We start from the raw sequence: 12,907 nt of genomic DNA, 5'->3' as shown, positions 1-12,907 counted from the left end.
TGAACTGCCCCAGCCAAAAGTAGCCCCTTCACCTATTCACTGCTCTCAGTCTGTGACCCCTGTTGCGAACGTCTGGAGGCGCCAGCACAAGCTCTTGCCTTTACTCCTCTTCCTGACAGGGCAACTCTCCCCAGCTGATCCAGCGCAGGAATTCCCTCTACTGACTTCAGTGTTTTAGGTGCTGTACACGAGGGTTGCTCTCCCCACTAGGCAGATTCAGAAAGATGGTCTTCCAGTTCTATAAGAGGGCCTCCAGGACCTGGCTTGATTTGTAAGCCCCAATGAACAATGCACAACCAAGAGCCAGGCTTTGGGAACATACATTTCCTGCTTTGGGTACCTCTCCGTATTATTTCTATATCCTAGCACACATGTACGGTTCCGTTCCCTGACAGTGAAGAACCAGAATTCTCACGACTCATCTCGTTTTAGGCTGTGGTAGGTGGACATAAAGTGTGAGCTCCTAACCTCCAGTGAGCAAAGCCTCAAAGGCACATACTCCGGAGGCTGTGCACAAGCCAGTCACAAGAACTCCAGCAAGTGTCATGCAGCGTCTTTCCTAAGGGTTAACTGAATACTGAAGACAGAAGAGTCTAAGCATGACTCTACCCATTCAGAAAAGACAGAACATAAACCACAGGGCAGCTGCAAAGGGCAGAGCTTCAAGAGCAATACTGTTCTGAGTGCTAAGAGTACTATGAAAACTCTACCATAAAGATTGGGCTAACAGACATGAAATGCAGAAGACTCATTTATACCAGTACATTTCTGTGGTCTCCACTCTCTTGGCCAGCTTTCAGGTCAAAGGTTTTATTTAGGTCAGGGCTTGGTGCAGCAGAGTAAACAATGGAAAGCAACCCTAACTCCCAAGTGGGAAACACTCAAACCTTTAGAACCCCAAATAGTATGCTTTAAATTCATTAACTTCAAAGGGAACTTGGTTAGAAACATTCCTTATAAAGAGAAATAGTTATTCGAAAGTCTACGTTACACCTTGTAAGCACCCTCTTAAGCACACCCAGCAGTATCTTTGAAGCTATCGGATGAAGGCAGACCTCTTCAGCTTGTTATCAACTTGAGTTACAGAACAGGAACACGAGATCTAAAGCCACTATAATGAGCAACATCAGTTTTGTGGGTAGGAGGGCAATTGCACAAGGAAGTACCAAACACAAATTTGAAACAGTAGCTACAAAATAGGGCAGGTTTCAATGCCCCAAAAATTTAGGTTAATTTTAATATTAAAGCAGAGACAAAAAATAATTTTAACATTGTTTTAATCAAGTAACATAGCTGTTTGAAACAGGAAATTTTAAGACAGTTGAATAGAGCAAAGTGAAGGATTACTCTATTAGGATAGCCACTATGAATCGATTTCTCACTATGTGGATTTGAATTCCATTTTTGGCACTAGACAAAACACTGGTCTAAGCCAAAGTTTTCTCTTTAGTGTTTAGAAGCCCTGAACATGTTTTCCTTCAAATAAAAGAAAAAAAAGGGGGGGGGAACCCCTCCATAACAGGACCTCATCAGCTTGACATGGGTATGCTGAATATAACAGGCTTAGATCAACCGGTGTCCCCTACAGAATTTCAGACAATGGCAAAAAAAACTTAACCTAGGTGAGATGTGGATTTGTAAAAACCTCTTTGGTGTGACAAAGCACATTCCCTCTAAGTATATGGCTCTCCTGCAATCTCATCCAAATTTATGGGGATGGGGGGACAGCCGGAGACGAGTTTGTTCCTTTCCATTAAGATTGCGAGGGTTTGCTTAAAATACCAAGCTAATAAAGTTTTATCATACCAGTTGTTTGTAAATTTCAATGTGAAAAAAACTTACATTGTTAAGAGTTTCACTGTAGTCTGTGAGATGAATCACAAAGAGGTGAAAGACATAAGCCAGTGCTCCAAACAAAATTCTTCACTCCATGTATTTTTGATTTTCAGCATACCTTTTATATTTTTACCTTGAAGATGATTTCTCAGATGTAGTCAGAAACCTCGATACCAACTGAGTTTAGATCAGCAAACTGGACAAGGAACACACAAGAATTATGCCCAAATAGAAAGCCAGCCCAGGACTGGCTGAATCAGGCCCGTCAGCTGCTTTTACTTTCACTTGCCATCATCACAGACTTCTTGGGTAACACTATGTTCAATGTGAAATAAACAAAACCCAAGTCTTATACCAAAATAAGGGCTCTGACTTTGAAGTATGCTTTTAGTTTTTTTTTTAAAAATAAGACATTTGAGGGAGAGGGGGCAGAAATCAAGACATAACTGACACTTATTTTGGCAAGATAGCAACAAAAACCTAAAACGCATAAGCTATATGTCCAATATGTAAAAGGCATCAAAGAACCATATTATCTGGGGAAAAATCTGCACTGAACAAAAGATACAGTATGTCTAAATATTCTGAAATGGGAAGTTGTATCACAAGAGTAAATGACGAAAAATTATGCTCAGTTTTTGCTAGAGATCAAGTGCACCTTTCCCTGCTTCCCCCAAATAAAATCATAGAGCTAATCACTCCCCAAAGTCTCCATTTTCTCAGTATAAAGCAACAGCTACATACACATAAAATGCTTAAATGTTACTGTAATAATTCCCCTGGCTCATCCAACGTGCAATGCACATGACCTCAAAGACTACAATTTGGGGCAAGTATAGAAGAACTAAAAAAAAACAACAACAACAAAAAAAAAAAACCCAAAAAATAATTCAAGTTTCAAAACCTGCTCTTAAAATTATTTATAGGACACTCAGGTCATTTCGACTTCTTCGTAAAGTGTTTCATTGTCATCTGGTAACCAGTCCAGCTTGGCACGGGAGGAATGGACATTACCACACGCCAACATGAAGGACTAAAGATAAGACTTCAAAGTACTATTTCTTAATGGCTGAGTAAGATAATTATAAGTTTACGTTCACATTCTGCTGAAGATCTCTCTATAGTCTCAGCACCCAACAATACTAACAGGCTCCAATAATCTTACCAAGTTAAATGATGGTGCAACATTTTTAAGAGGAGCCATTTCAACTTAAGTCATTCGAGCCCCAAATCTGAAGAATGACCAAAATCAAATCTTTATTTTTATAACTGTATAAATGTGATCCAAATGTGTCCACCACTAATTTTTCAAAAAGAAACATGCTATAAATAAGCAAACTACACCTGCTCACTGATGTGTATGGACTCCCTAGATGTCTTGTTGGGTTTAATTACAGACCACTCACAGCAATACATTTTTAGTAGAAAGTGTAGCATGATGTTAAGCCATTTTAGCTTTTGCACATACATGTTGCACTTCTGCCTGATGATGCAAAAAGATTCTCAGCATTACACAGTTAAGCTGGGCTACACCCACCCCTTTAAATGGCATCAATATCAATGTCATCATCCTTGTTGTCAGACTTCACAGCTTCAACTTTCGGTACGCTGGCAGTCTTCGAATACACCACCTGATAAAACAAAAATTTTTTTTTACTTATAAACTATCCCAATAAATCTACCTACAAAAATAGATCAATGGTCAACAAAGGAAAACTACCTAGAGACATTATTCTGCAACAAATTTTTTTTTTCTTTTGTCTCTTTTAAGGCCGCATGTGTGGCATATGGAAGTTCCCAGGCTAGGGGTTGATTCAGTTATAGCTGCTGGCCTACAGCAGTCACCAGCACTGCAGGATCCCAGCCACACCTATGACCTACACCACAGCTCACAGCAACGCCAGCCAAATGCTTAAAGTGAGGGCAGGGATCGAACCCATGTCCTCCGGGACTCAATCAAGTTTGCTACTGCTGAACCACAACGGGAATGCCCAAGAAAATTTTTGTTATTCCAAACTAAGTTAACCTCTCGGCAGCCTAAGAGTTAGCTTCGTTTTTGTAGACATTACCACTACACTCAACTTACACCGAAAGAAAACAACCTCCCTTTAGGGAACTCAGACAATATTTTATTTAATTGGAATCATATACAGTATCTGGGAGATTGTATATAGAATTGCCATATAAATTGTCTTTTTATGGCCACACCCCCTAGTTTGGGAACATAGGATGTCTCCAAACTAGGGGGTTAATCAGTTACAGCTGCTGGCCTACACCACAGCTCACAGCAATGACAATTCCTTAACCCACTGAGCAAGGCTAGGTATCAAACCCCCGTCCTCATGGATACCAGTTGGATTCGTTAACCACTTAGCCACGATGGGAACTCCCACTTTTTCTAATAACGTAATTCCTCCATAAACTAATTATTGCATTTAAAAGTTTTAATTTGGAACTGCCAAATATTGGCATTTTATAATTCCCAAACACCCATCACCAGCACCGTATTTAATAATTTCTTTGGTGTTCACCTCGATATTCTCATCTTCATCATCATCTTCACCACCAGAAGATTCTTCCTCTGCTTCCTTCAACCATTTTATAAATGGTTCCGCTTTGACACGAATCTCTTTGGCAAGTTCTTTTGAGACATATTTCTTAGAAGCCTAGAATAAGTTCAATTAAATTTGCAGCTTGAGAAATCTACAAATAACTTGAGTAATTCATGTAATTGCCCATACTCATCTCTCTCTGAGGACTGAGCCAAACCCTAACCTTTAACTCTCAACAGAATAAACACATTCAGCAAGTTAAGTATTAAAAGGCATGAAGTTTTCTTTGGTTACTACTAGAAAGCGGCCATGGTGACGGTGGGAACACTTCAGAGTACGCCAGTCAAGCAAAGAGACTGCATTTCAATAGAGACACTAAATATTACTACTTCAAAAAACATAAAGCCCCCCCAAGCCCCCAGTATTTCTCATCTTGAAGAGCTTGTTTATATATTCCCCACCTTTTCCGACCAGCTAATGATGACTTCTTCCTCCAAAAGGTCTGCGTCATACATCTCCTTCAAGATATGCGGAATTTTGGAGATGAGCTGAGCTTGATGCATTGCTACCACACACTCCAAACCATGAAGAAGGTACCGTTGAGCTTTTTTGTTGTTGTGGCAAAACTGCAAATAGATATCCTGGCATTAACAAGCTTTCTTAACAATTCCAATATCCAAGTGTATTAAATTGCCTTAGGAGAATTCCTTTTATAAAATTTTTATTAAATTAAAAATTTCAAAAAAATTTTTAGGACTGGAGTTCCCATCATGGCGCAGTGGCTGACGAATCCGACTAGGAACCATGAGGTTGCGGGTTGGATCCCTGGCCTCACTCAATGGGTTAAGCATCTGGCATTGCTATGAGCTGTGGTGTGGGCTGCAGACACAGCTAGGATCTGGTGTTGCTGTACCTCTGGCATAGTCTACAGCTCCGATTGGACCCCTGGCCTGGGAACCTCCGTATGCCGCAGGAATGGCCCTAGAAAAGGCAAAAAGACAAAAATAAAATTTTTAGGGCTGCACTTTTGGCTTACAAGTGCAGGGCCGAATCGGAGATGCAGCTGCCGGCCTACACCACAGCCACACCACAGCTTGTGGGCAATGCTAGATCTTTAATCCATTGGGCCACCAACCAGAACTCGGCCTTATGATTCTCAGATCTCTAATTTACAAATAGTTTTCCAGATACTCTGCTACAGCAGGTCAATTATTTCCATTTTCAGGATGACAGATGGAATAAAAAGATGAAAACAAGGTATCCAAGATTATAGCTGTAAATCTCACTTACGAATGTATAGTAAGTTGCTTACTCGTAAGAAATGGCGCCTGTATTTCTTAATTTGTTCTCTAATCTTCTCATTAAAAAGAACTTCAGTCAAAACAAGAGGGCCCATGGCCTTTACATCCAATCTTTCTGCTTCAGCTACAATTTCTTTGTCAGAAGAGTCAATAATACCCTCTTCTTTCTTTTTCTGTAAATAAAAGGAAGATTCAGTAGGTGGAGGCACATTTTACTCTAGAGATAGATAGTCCTTGCTCCAACTCTCCCCTAATTCAAGACAGTTCTAAGATGGGTAAATGATACACAGTTGCTAAGGACAGTGCCTGAAACTACCCTCAAAAATATTTAAATAAACAGAAAAAAATAGACTTGCGTTTGAGCATTTCAGAAAACAGTATTAAAAAAATTATTTGCCAAGTACACAGCTTTAAGCAAAATCTAACAAAAGTTTAAGACTGGGTAGAAGCAGATATGCTGATCAACAGAATATTTAAAGCAAGTATTTTACCTTAACAAAATCAAACAAGATATTGACACGCTCTTCAACAGTTCTTTCCAAATCATCACTGAGGGTTAAAACTTTTGCATGGTCACTGATTTCATCCATTCTGCGCCTTTGAGCTTCCTCTGTTGTATCCTCCCCCCAGTCATCGTCCTCCTCTTCTTCCTGTTTATACGACGGACAAAAATGCTTGGCCAGAGTTCCCACGGTGGCTCAGGGGAAATGAACCTTACTAGCATCCATGAGGACACAGGTTAGATCCCTGGCCTCGCTCAGTGGGTTAAAGATCTGGCGTTGCCAGGAACTGTGGTGTAGGTCGAAGACATGGCTTGGATCTGGTATTGGTGTCTGTGGTATAGGCCAGCAGCTACAGCTCTGATTTGACCCCTAGCCTGGGAACCTCCATGTGACATGGTGCAGCCCTAAAAAGACCAAAAAGAAAAAAAGTTGGCCAAAGAAACCTTAAAAATATTTCAGACTTCTGGTTCTAAAATGGCATTCACCTCAATCAATGGCACCTAGAACCCAATATAGTGTGGTGCTCAATGAAGGCTGGCTTTATTAGTTGTCAACCAAAGGTCACATTTCACACAATTTTAGGGCCCACCACACCCACCAACCTTACACTTACCACAGCATGTGGAGGGGGATTGATTTCATTTGGTGGTGGTGGTGGTGGTGGTGTCTCACTGCTGGACACGGTGCCATTTTCCTTGTCCTTGCCCTTTCTGTTTTTCTTTTCCTTTTCTTTCTTTCCTGTACCACTGTCACTATTCTCTACAGGAACAAGAGGGAAGTACAAGCTTAGAACCACGGCTTATGTTACACCTTTTTGACCATCATGAACATTTACAACTTTGCCCATCCTTTTCCTTTGAAACCCTCTCAGAAAATCACACTCACAATGCTACCTCTAATTCTAAAAGGATTCACAAACCACATTTATCCGCTGTATCTCACAGGCAAGTGACTCAAGTTAAGAATGGAATGTCCCAAATATCAGTGGTATTAATTACTGGGTAAAGGTGACACGAAGTGATGATACCTCAGACGACCAAGTGAATTAGGCACTCAACCCTCTCCCCTTCCACCCCTGGTGAACTCAAACAAGGGCATTACCTACTGCAATTTAGCCAACAGCTGAACTGGAACACTGTTTAAGTCTATATAACGGCTTGTCTCACAGAGAGGAGAACACCGGAATAGGTTAGACTTTCTTGCTATAGCAAGCTCAAATTGTGTCAGACAGTTTTGATCATCTGCCACAGAGTGTTGCTTGCAATGCTTTAAAGCCTCTTGGGCTTAATGACTGAAGACCTGCATCTATACAGAGGTATTCGAGAAGCAGATCCATCACAATTTGTTCCACCAAAAACTATCTCATACATGTGTCTTGAAGTTTAAGGATATGGTTTAGTTCACCTAACAGTATGTAAGACAACAGTACTTGTATCAGAAAAGTCTTAGCAAAATCCATCATGGCTCAGCAGTTAACAAGTCTGACTAGCACCCTTGAGGACAGATTTGATCCCTGGTCCTTGCTTGGTGGGTTAAGGGTCTGGTGTTGCTGTGGCTGTGGTGTAGGCCAGCATCTGTAGCTCTGATTCCACCCCTAGCCTGGGAATCTCCATATGCCTTGGGTTTGGCTCTAAAAATAAAGTTCTAAATTCAACAACATATGACAAAAAGGTTAGAATTTCTTTTAACAACTGATCTTTAAACAACATGGGTTTAACCCTCAAAGGTCCATTTACATGCATATATTTTCAAATAAAAACATACTACAGTATTACACCATCCACAGTTCATTGAATCTTTAGCTGCAGCGAGCTGGCAGTATTGTTACATGCAATTTTTCACTGTACAGATGTTCAAGGGTCAACTTTATCAGTTTTATTACAGCAGCAAAGAAACATTCTCATTTTGCTCCCAACAATCAGTTGCTTTATATTAACATTTTAGAAGGTTATCATAGAGACTTACCAGGTGGGTTTTTGAGAATGAATGTGCAGAGTTTATGATGTGTGTCAAGCATGCCTCGATAGCCACAGGCTTTACAAGAATTACCTATTGTTTGCTTCTTTGGATTGACATGCTGCCAAAAAAATAAAAATAATTACATCACTCATAACACGATGAAAATCCTGGCAGGAACAAAATGTGAAAATCCCTAGCCATCAAAAGACCCCAGCTTAACAGTCAAAACAAAATTTTTAAATGTTTTTGAATTTGTTATCTAAGGCCGCACCCTCGGCAAATAGAAGTTCCCAGGCTAGGGGTCAAATTAGAGGTGCAGGAGCTAGCCTACACCACAGCCGCACCAAATCAGAGCCGCATCTGTGACCTACACCACAGCTCTCGGCAACGCCACATGCTTAACACATTGATTGAGGTATCCGCATTCTCATGGATCCTAGTTCATGACTACTAAGCCATGACAGGAACTCCTAAATCAAAAAACAATCTTTATAGGCGTTCCTGTCATAGCTCAGTGGTTAACGAACCAGGCTAGTATTCATGAGGATGAGGATTCGATCCCTGGCCCTACTTACTGGGTTAAGGCTCCGCATTGCCTTGAGCTGTGGTATAGGTTGCAGACACAGCGTGGATCCCACATTGCTGTGGTGTAGGCTGGCAGCTGCAGCTCCGATACAACCCCTAGCTTGGGAACCTCCATATGCCATGGGTGTGGCCCTAAAGAGACAAAAGACCAAAAACAAACAAAAAACCTTTATAGCCAAACTTGTTGTGTATGGAAGTTCTGGGGCCAGAGACTGAATACAAGCCACAGCTGTGACCTATGCTGCAGCTGCAGCAACTCTAGATTCTTCAACCTGCTGTGTTGGGCTGGGGATCGAAACACACCTCTGCAGCAGACGTTATTGGAGAAAACATTGGGGAGCCACTGCAGTCAGATTCTTAACCCACTGTGCCATGGCAGGAATGACCAAAAGAATATTTTCCCTTTTCACAGCTACACCTACACCACATGAAGCTCCTGGGCCAGGGCTCGAACCAGAGATTTAGCTAGGTTCTACACAGTAGCTTACAGGCAGGGATTGAACCCTCATCTTTACCAACAACATCAGGCCCTTAACCCACTGAGTAAAAAAAAAAAAATTTTTTTTTACTAAGTGTCTCACATAAAGCCAGTACGGAAATACCTACAACATTTGAGACTTCATACTTTACTTCTATTTAAGTCTGCTGTCTTCTTGGAACACAACCTAGTGAAATTACACAAGTAGATATGCTGCTTTTTCTTTCGACAAAAACCCCAAAAGGCACTCACCAGATCTGTTTCAGGATTCTCACACTCAGGACAGAGAACAAATTTTTTAATGAATCCATCCAACATGTCTTGCAGCTTATTCGCCTCATGAGATCCGTTGACAATGTAACGGTCATTCTTAACATCAAACTGGGTCTGTGCTCCCAGCTCACAACCAAAATATTTGGTGGGATCTATTGGGAAGGGAGAATAAACCTAATATGTTACATTTAACCAAGTTGATCTTTAGCTACTCATCCTCGTTTATACAACCATGACTGTTTTTAAACTGCTAGATTAAAAAAATCTGTCGCTCAGGTAATTTTGGGTACAAGTAATATACCAATTAGTTTCAAAAGCCCAACTTTCCACTTAATCCAGAAGCTAATGATTAGCATACAATCAACATCTGGAGACCACCAGTTATCACAACCATGTCAGTAAGATGCCTTTTCAGATTTGTGAAGAGGTATCACTTACACGTAGGAGGCCGATTAAGCGCTTTGGCTACGTCAACCATGTTGACTATAACTGTCTTGATTCCATTTCCTTTGCCCTCGACCTACAGGAAGTAAAAATTTTAATTTCGCAGTGTCTACCCCAGAAAAAGCAATCTTTAATAATGAAAGAGAAAAGCTTAAGCCTTACCACTAAAGTGAAGATTAACATTACCTTGGCAATCAGACGGGGCATCTTGTAACGATAGAACTGGTCTGACACGCTGCGGTTGACGTTGACAGACATTTTGGCTTATTAGTGACTTTATCAATAAGATGAAGAGATCTTTGATTGCAACTTTTTGGTATCCTCTGTCTGGAGAAGAAGGGATGACATAAACGACTGCAAGAGTTCTCGGTCTCTGACATGAAAAATTTTTCGCCACTGAGGCTGTAAGCTTCTTGCTTGTATGCTATGTTTCCCCAATACAGGTACCAATGGCTGCGCAACAGCTCTGAAAGAGAGGAGAGAGAACAACCCCCCAACATTTAATGCCGTTTCTGCGTTGAAACACCTGCCTGTCCATTCTGTTTAATTACGCCTAATTCTCCCCTGTTAAAAACATCTCCCTTCACCTGACGGCTAATTCTCATGAAACACCGAACACCTGCAGCAACAGTAAAGGCCTCCATTTTGATGAAGATGTGGCTTCGACGGGGAGTTATCACACAGACGACGCTGCTTCAGCGGCGTTGAGTTTACATCAGACCAAACAGTCTTGCCAATGGTTTGCTTCCGCGGAGTGGCCCCCTCTTAGCAGCTGCTGCCCACCGAACGCAGACTCGTCCTCTCCCCAACCAAGCCTGTGGGGTCGACCACGTTCCCGGATACACTCCGGCCCCGCTGTCACTTCGCCAACGACCGCTTACTCCACAAGAACCCTTCCACCGTCACACCCGGGACACCCGGGCTCGATGCGGGCCCGCGGACGGCCCGGACCCGACCTTGACCTCGTCTCCGTGCCCACAGTTAACCTCCGCTCCCGTCCGCACGCCAGGCGCTCGGCTCCGGGCTGTCAGCAGCGGCACCTGCGAGGGCCCGGGCCCCGCCGCCGTCCCGCCATGTGCGCCGCCGGGGGCCGCGGCGCGGGGGAGTGGGCCCGGCGCGGGCGGTGACTCACAAACGCGGCCGCCCGGCCGGCCTCAGCCCCGGGCGGCGGCGGCGGCGGGGCCGCGCGGCGCGCGCCCGCCGCCGGGCGGGGGGCGGGGAGCGGGGGCGGGGAGCGGGGCCGGGGCCGCGCCGCCGCCGAACTGCGCCACACCACACGCGCGGGTCACGCGGCGCGCCGCCATCTTGTGCGGCCGCCATCTCCCGCCGGCCCGCGCCCGCCCGCGACTCACCGTTTTCGTCAAATAAAGACATAAACCCAACGCTGCTCGCCCGGGACTGGGATGAAGTGAGGCGCGTGTGAACCCGAGTCCGAGGAGGGGCGGCGGAGGCGGCGGAGGCAGCGCAGCGAGCAGCGGCCGGGCCAGGCGCCGCCGAGCAGCGGGGAGGGGCTGTCCCAGCGACGTCCGGGGTCCACACCCTTCAGCGCCCGGGGCCTGGCGACCTGGCGCGGAGAGACGGCGCCGTGAGCCGCGGGCGTCGGGGCGCCTTCCCCGCCAGCCTGCGGCCCGCGGGGGTCGAGCGGGCGGGGAGGACGGGGGAGGGGGCGCGGGGCTGCCGCCCCTGCACCGGACTCACCTCTGGAATGTTCTCGCTCTGACTGAACAACGCCGCCGCCGCGCTCAAGCTACCCTCGGCCCCAGCGCCCGCCCCCCGCGCCAGGCCGCACAGCCTACTGGCCGGAGGGCCTCCCGAGGTCGCCCGTCATTGGCCCTCCTGCCGCGTCAATCGCGTCTTTCCCCGCCCCTTCTGCTTCCTGGGGCTCCGCTCGCCGCCTCAGCCCGCCCCCAGCACCGAGTCCTGGCTTCCTTCTCTCGCCCTCCCCTCCCCCGCCTCTCCCAGAGGCCCTCGCGGCCTCGCGAGAGTGGGCGGGGCGCGGCGGCGAGGCTCGGCCGCCGGGCTGTGCTTTGTCGGTTTGGGAGCCGGGGAAGATGGCGGTTGGTTCCCCTCCCCCGCGGCCCCGGTCGCGGCCGCGCTGCTCCCGAGGCCGCTTTTCCGCGCGAGTTCTCCCCGCGCCGGGCCCGCACCTCTCGGGGCCTCGTCTGCCTCTTCCGTTTCTTGAGTTCGCCCGTCGTCCAGTCTTGCAAAAGAAGTTGGTTCTCCTCCTCACTCTCTAGGCCTGGGCAGGTGGCGAAGGTTGGAGGGCCTGGGTCTTCCGTCCCGCGCGCAGCCTTGTCTCCTCCGAAGCCCGGGTCTGCGTGGCCGCGGCCGTCGTGACCTGCAGCCCGCCTCGCTCCTCCCCCGGCGCCGGGCCTACAAGCCAAGCCTGGCTGGCTGCTCCCGTCCACCCGTTTTCTAAAAGCGAAAAAACCCCACCTTAGTTCGTAATTATGGGGCCTCCGGAAGGCGGTCTTGGTTCTCGAGCTCTATCACCTCTTTGCTCGGAATAAGCGTCACGTGAGGTTACGTCCCGTTCGTAAGTTGTGACTTCCGTGCTGGGCAAAGCACAGCCCAAAGCAGGTGTTCCTCCCGAGGTTCCCACATAAGCTTGAAAATGACTACAAAGAGCCTGGCATATTTTTAGTTCTGTTGAGGTGATTACAGAAACTCTCCCGATACACTTACATTTTGTGTAAAAGGTTCAGCGCAAGCAAGAACGCAGCCAGAGAACACCCTGAAATTTGAAAACATACTCGGCTAATATAGCAAGAGCCAAAACACCGAGCCTTTGGTTCAAGGGAGCCATTGGAGCAGTGTGGGGGCAGTAGTGTGGTTTCCTGGGTCTGGATGAAGGAGCAGTGTTTTCAAGACAGGGCGGGTGGATAAGGGCCTGACCTTTGCTTTAGGCCCGTGGAACCTGCAAGGTTAGAATTGAAAGATATGTTGATTTTTAAAATCAACGCTTAGGACTACTCT

At 45.7% G+C, this 12,907-nt stretch overlaps 1 protein-coding gene and 1 non-coding gene across 6 annotated transcripts; both read right to left on the bottom strand.

The window, feature by feature from the left end:
* Window positions 1–1,260: 1,260 nt before the first annotated feature.
* On the bottom strand, window positions 1,261–12,430 carry EIF5 (eukaryotic translation initiation factor 5). 5 transcript variants are annotated; one of them, XM_021081662.2, is made up of 12 exons: window positions 12,079–12,430; window positions 11,284–11,495; window positions 10,118–10,397; window positions 9,926–10,007; window positions 9,467–9,639; window positions 8,158–8,269; window positions 6,806–6,951; window positions 6,181–6,339; window positions 5,701–5,862; window positions 4,850–5,014; window positions 4,368–4,502; window positions 1,261–3,467 (listed from the first exon to the last, which is right to left on the bottom strand). In XM_021081662.2, the coding sequence occupies exons 3-12, from the start codon at window positions 10,187–10,189 to the stop codon at window positions 3,378–3,380; spliced, it is 1,296 nt and encodes a 431-aa protein (XP_020937321.2). In that variant the 5' UTR covers window positions 10,190–10,397; window positions 11,284–11,495; window positions 12,079–12,430; the 3' UTR covers window positions 1,261–3,377. The 5 variants fall into 5 exon arrangements, with proteins under 5 accessions (XP_020937321.2, XP_020937320.2, XP_020937323.2 ...); XM_021081661.2 differs by lacking the exon at window positions 12,079–12,430 and adding an exon at window positions 11,630–11,708; XM_021081664.2 differs by lacking the exons at window positions 11,284–11,495; window positions 12,079–12,430 and adding an exon at window positions 11,630–11,708.
* LOC146402108 (small nucleolar RNA SNORA28) lies at window positions 7,327–7,452 on the bottom strand. The gene has a single exon (XR_014811733.1). It is a non-coding gene; the product is annotated as a small nucleolar RNA SNORA28 (small nucleolar RNA).
* Window positions 12,431–12,907: the final 477 nt, after the last annotated feature.

The sequence above is a fragment of the Sus scrofa genome, chromosome 7 (assembly GCF_054392235.1).
Source record: "Sus scrofa isolate SSC_HxYL_T2T_F1_AM1 chromosome 7, Sscrofa_HxYL_maternal_Yorkshire_Landrace_v2.0, whole genome shotgun sequence".
Taxonomy (NCBI): domain Eukaryota; kingdom Metazoa; phylum Chordata; class Mammalia; order Artiodactyla; family Suidae; genus Sus; species Sus scrofa.
This window is presented reverse-complemented; position numbering and strand designations above follow the sequence as displayed.

What these genes read in the sequence shown, in the direction of transcription:
- EIF5 (XM_021081662.2), bottom strand. Translation starts at nt 10,189, where the DNA reads ATGTCTGTCAACGTCAACCGCAGCGTGTCAGACCAGTTCTATCGTTAC. An exon ending in ATCCCCCTCCACATGCTGTG is followed by an intron (nt 6,340 to 6,805) that starts GTAAGTGTAAGG and finishes TCGTATAAACAG; the next exon opens with GAAGAAGAGGAGGACGATGA. An exon ending in ATGAAGATGAGAATATCGAG is followed by an intron (nt 3,468 to 4,367) that starts GTGAACACCAAA and finishes TTGTTTTATCAG; the next exon opens with GTGGTGTATTCGAAGACTGC.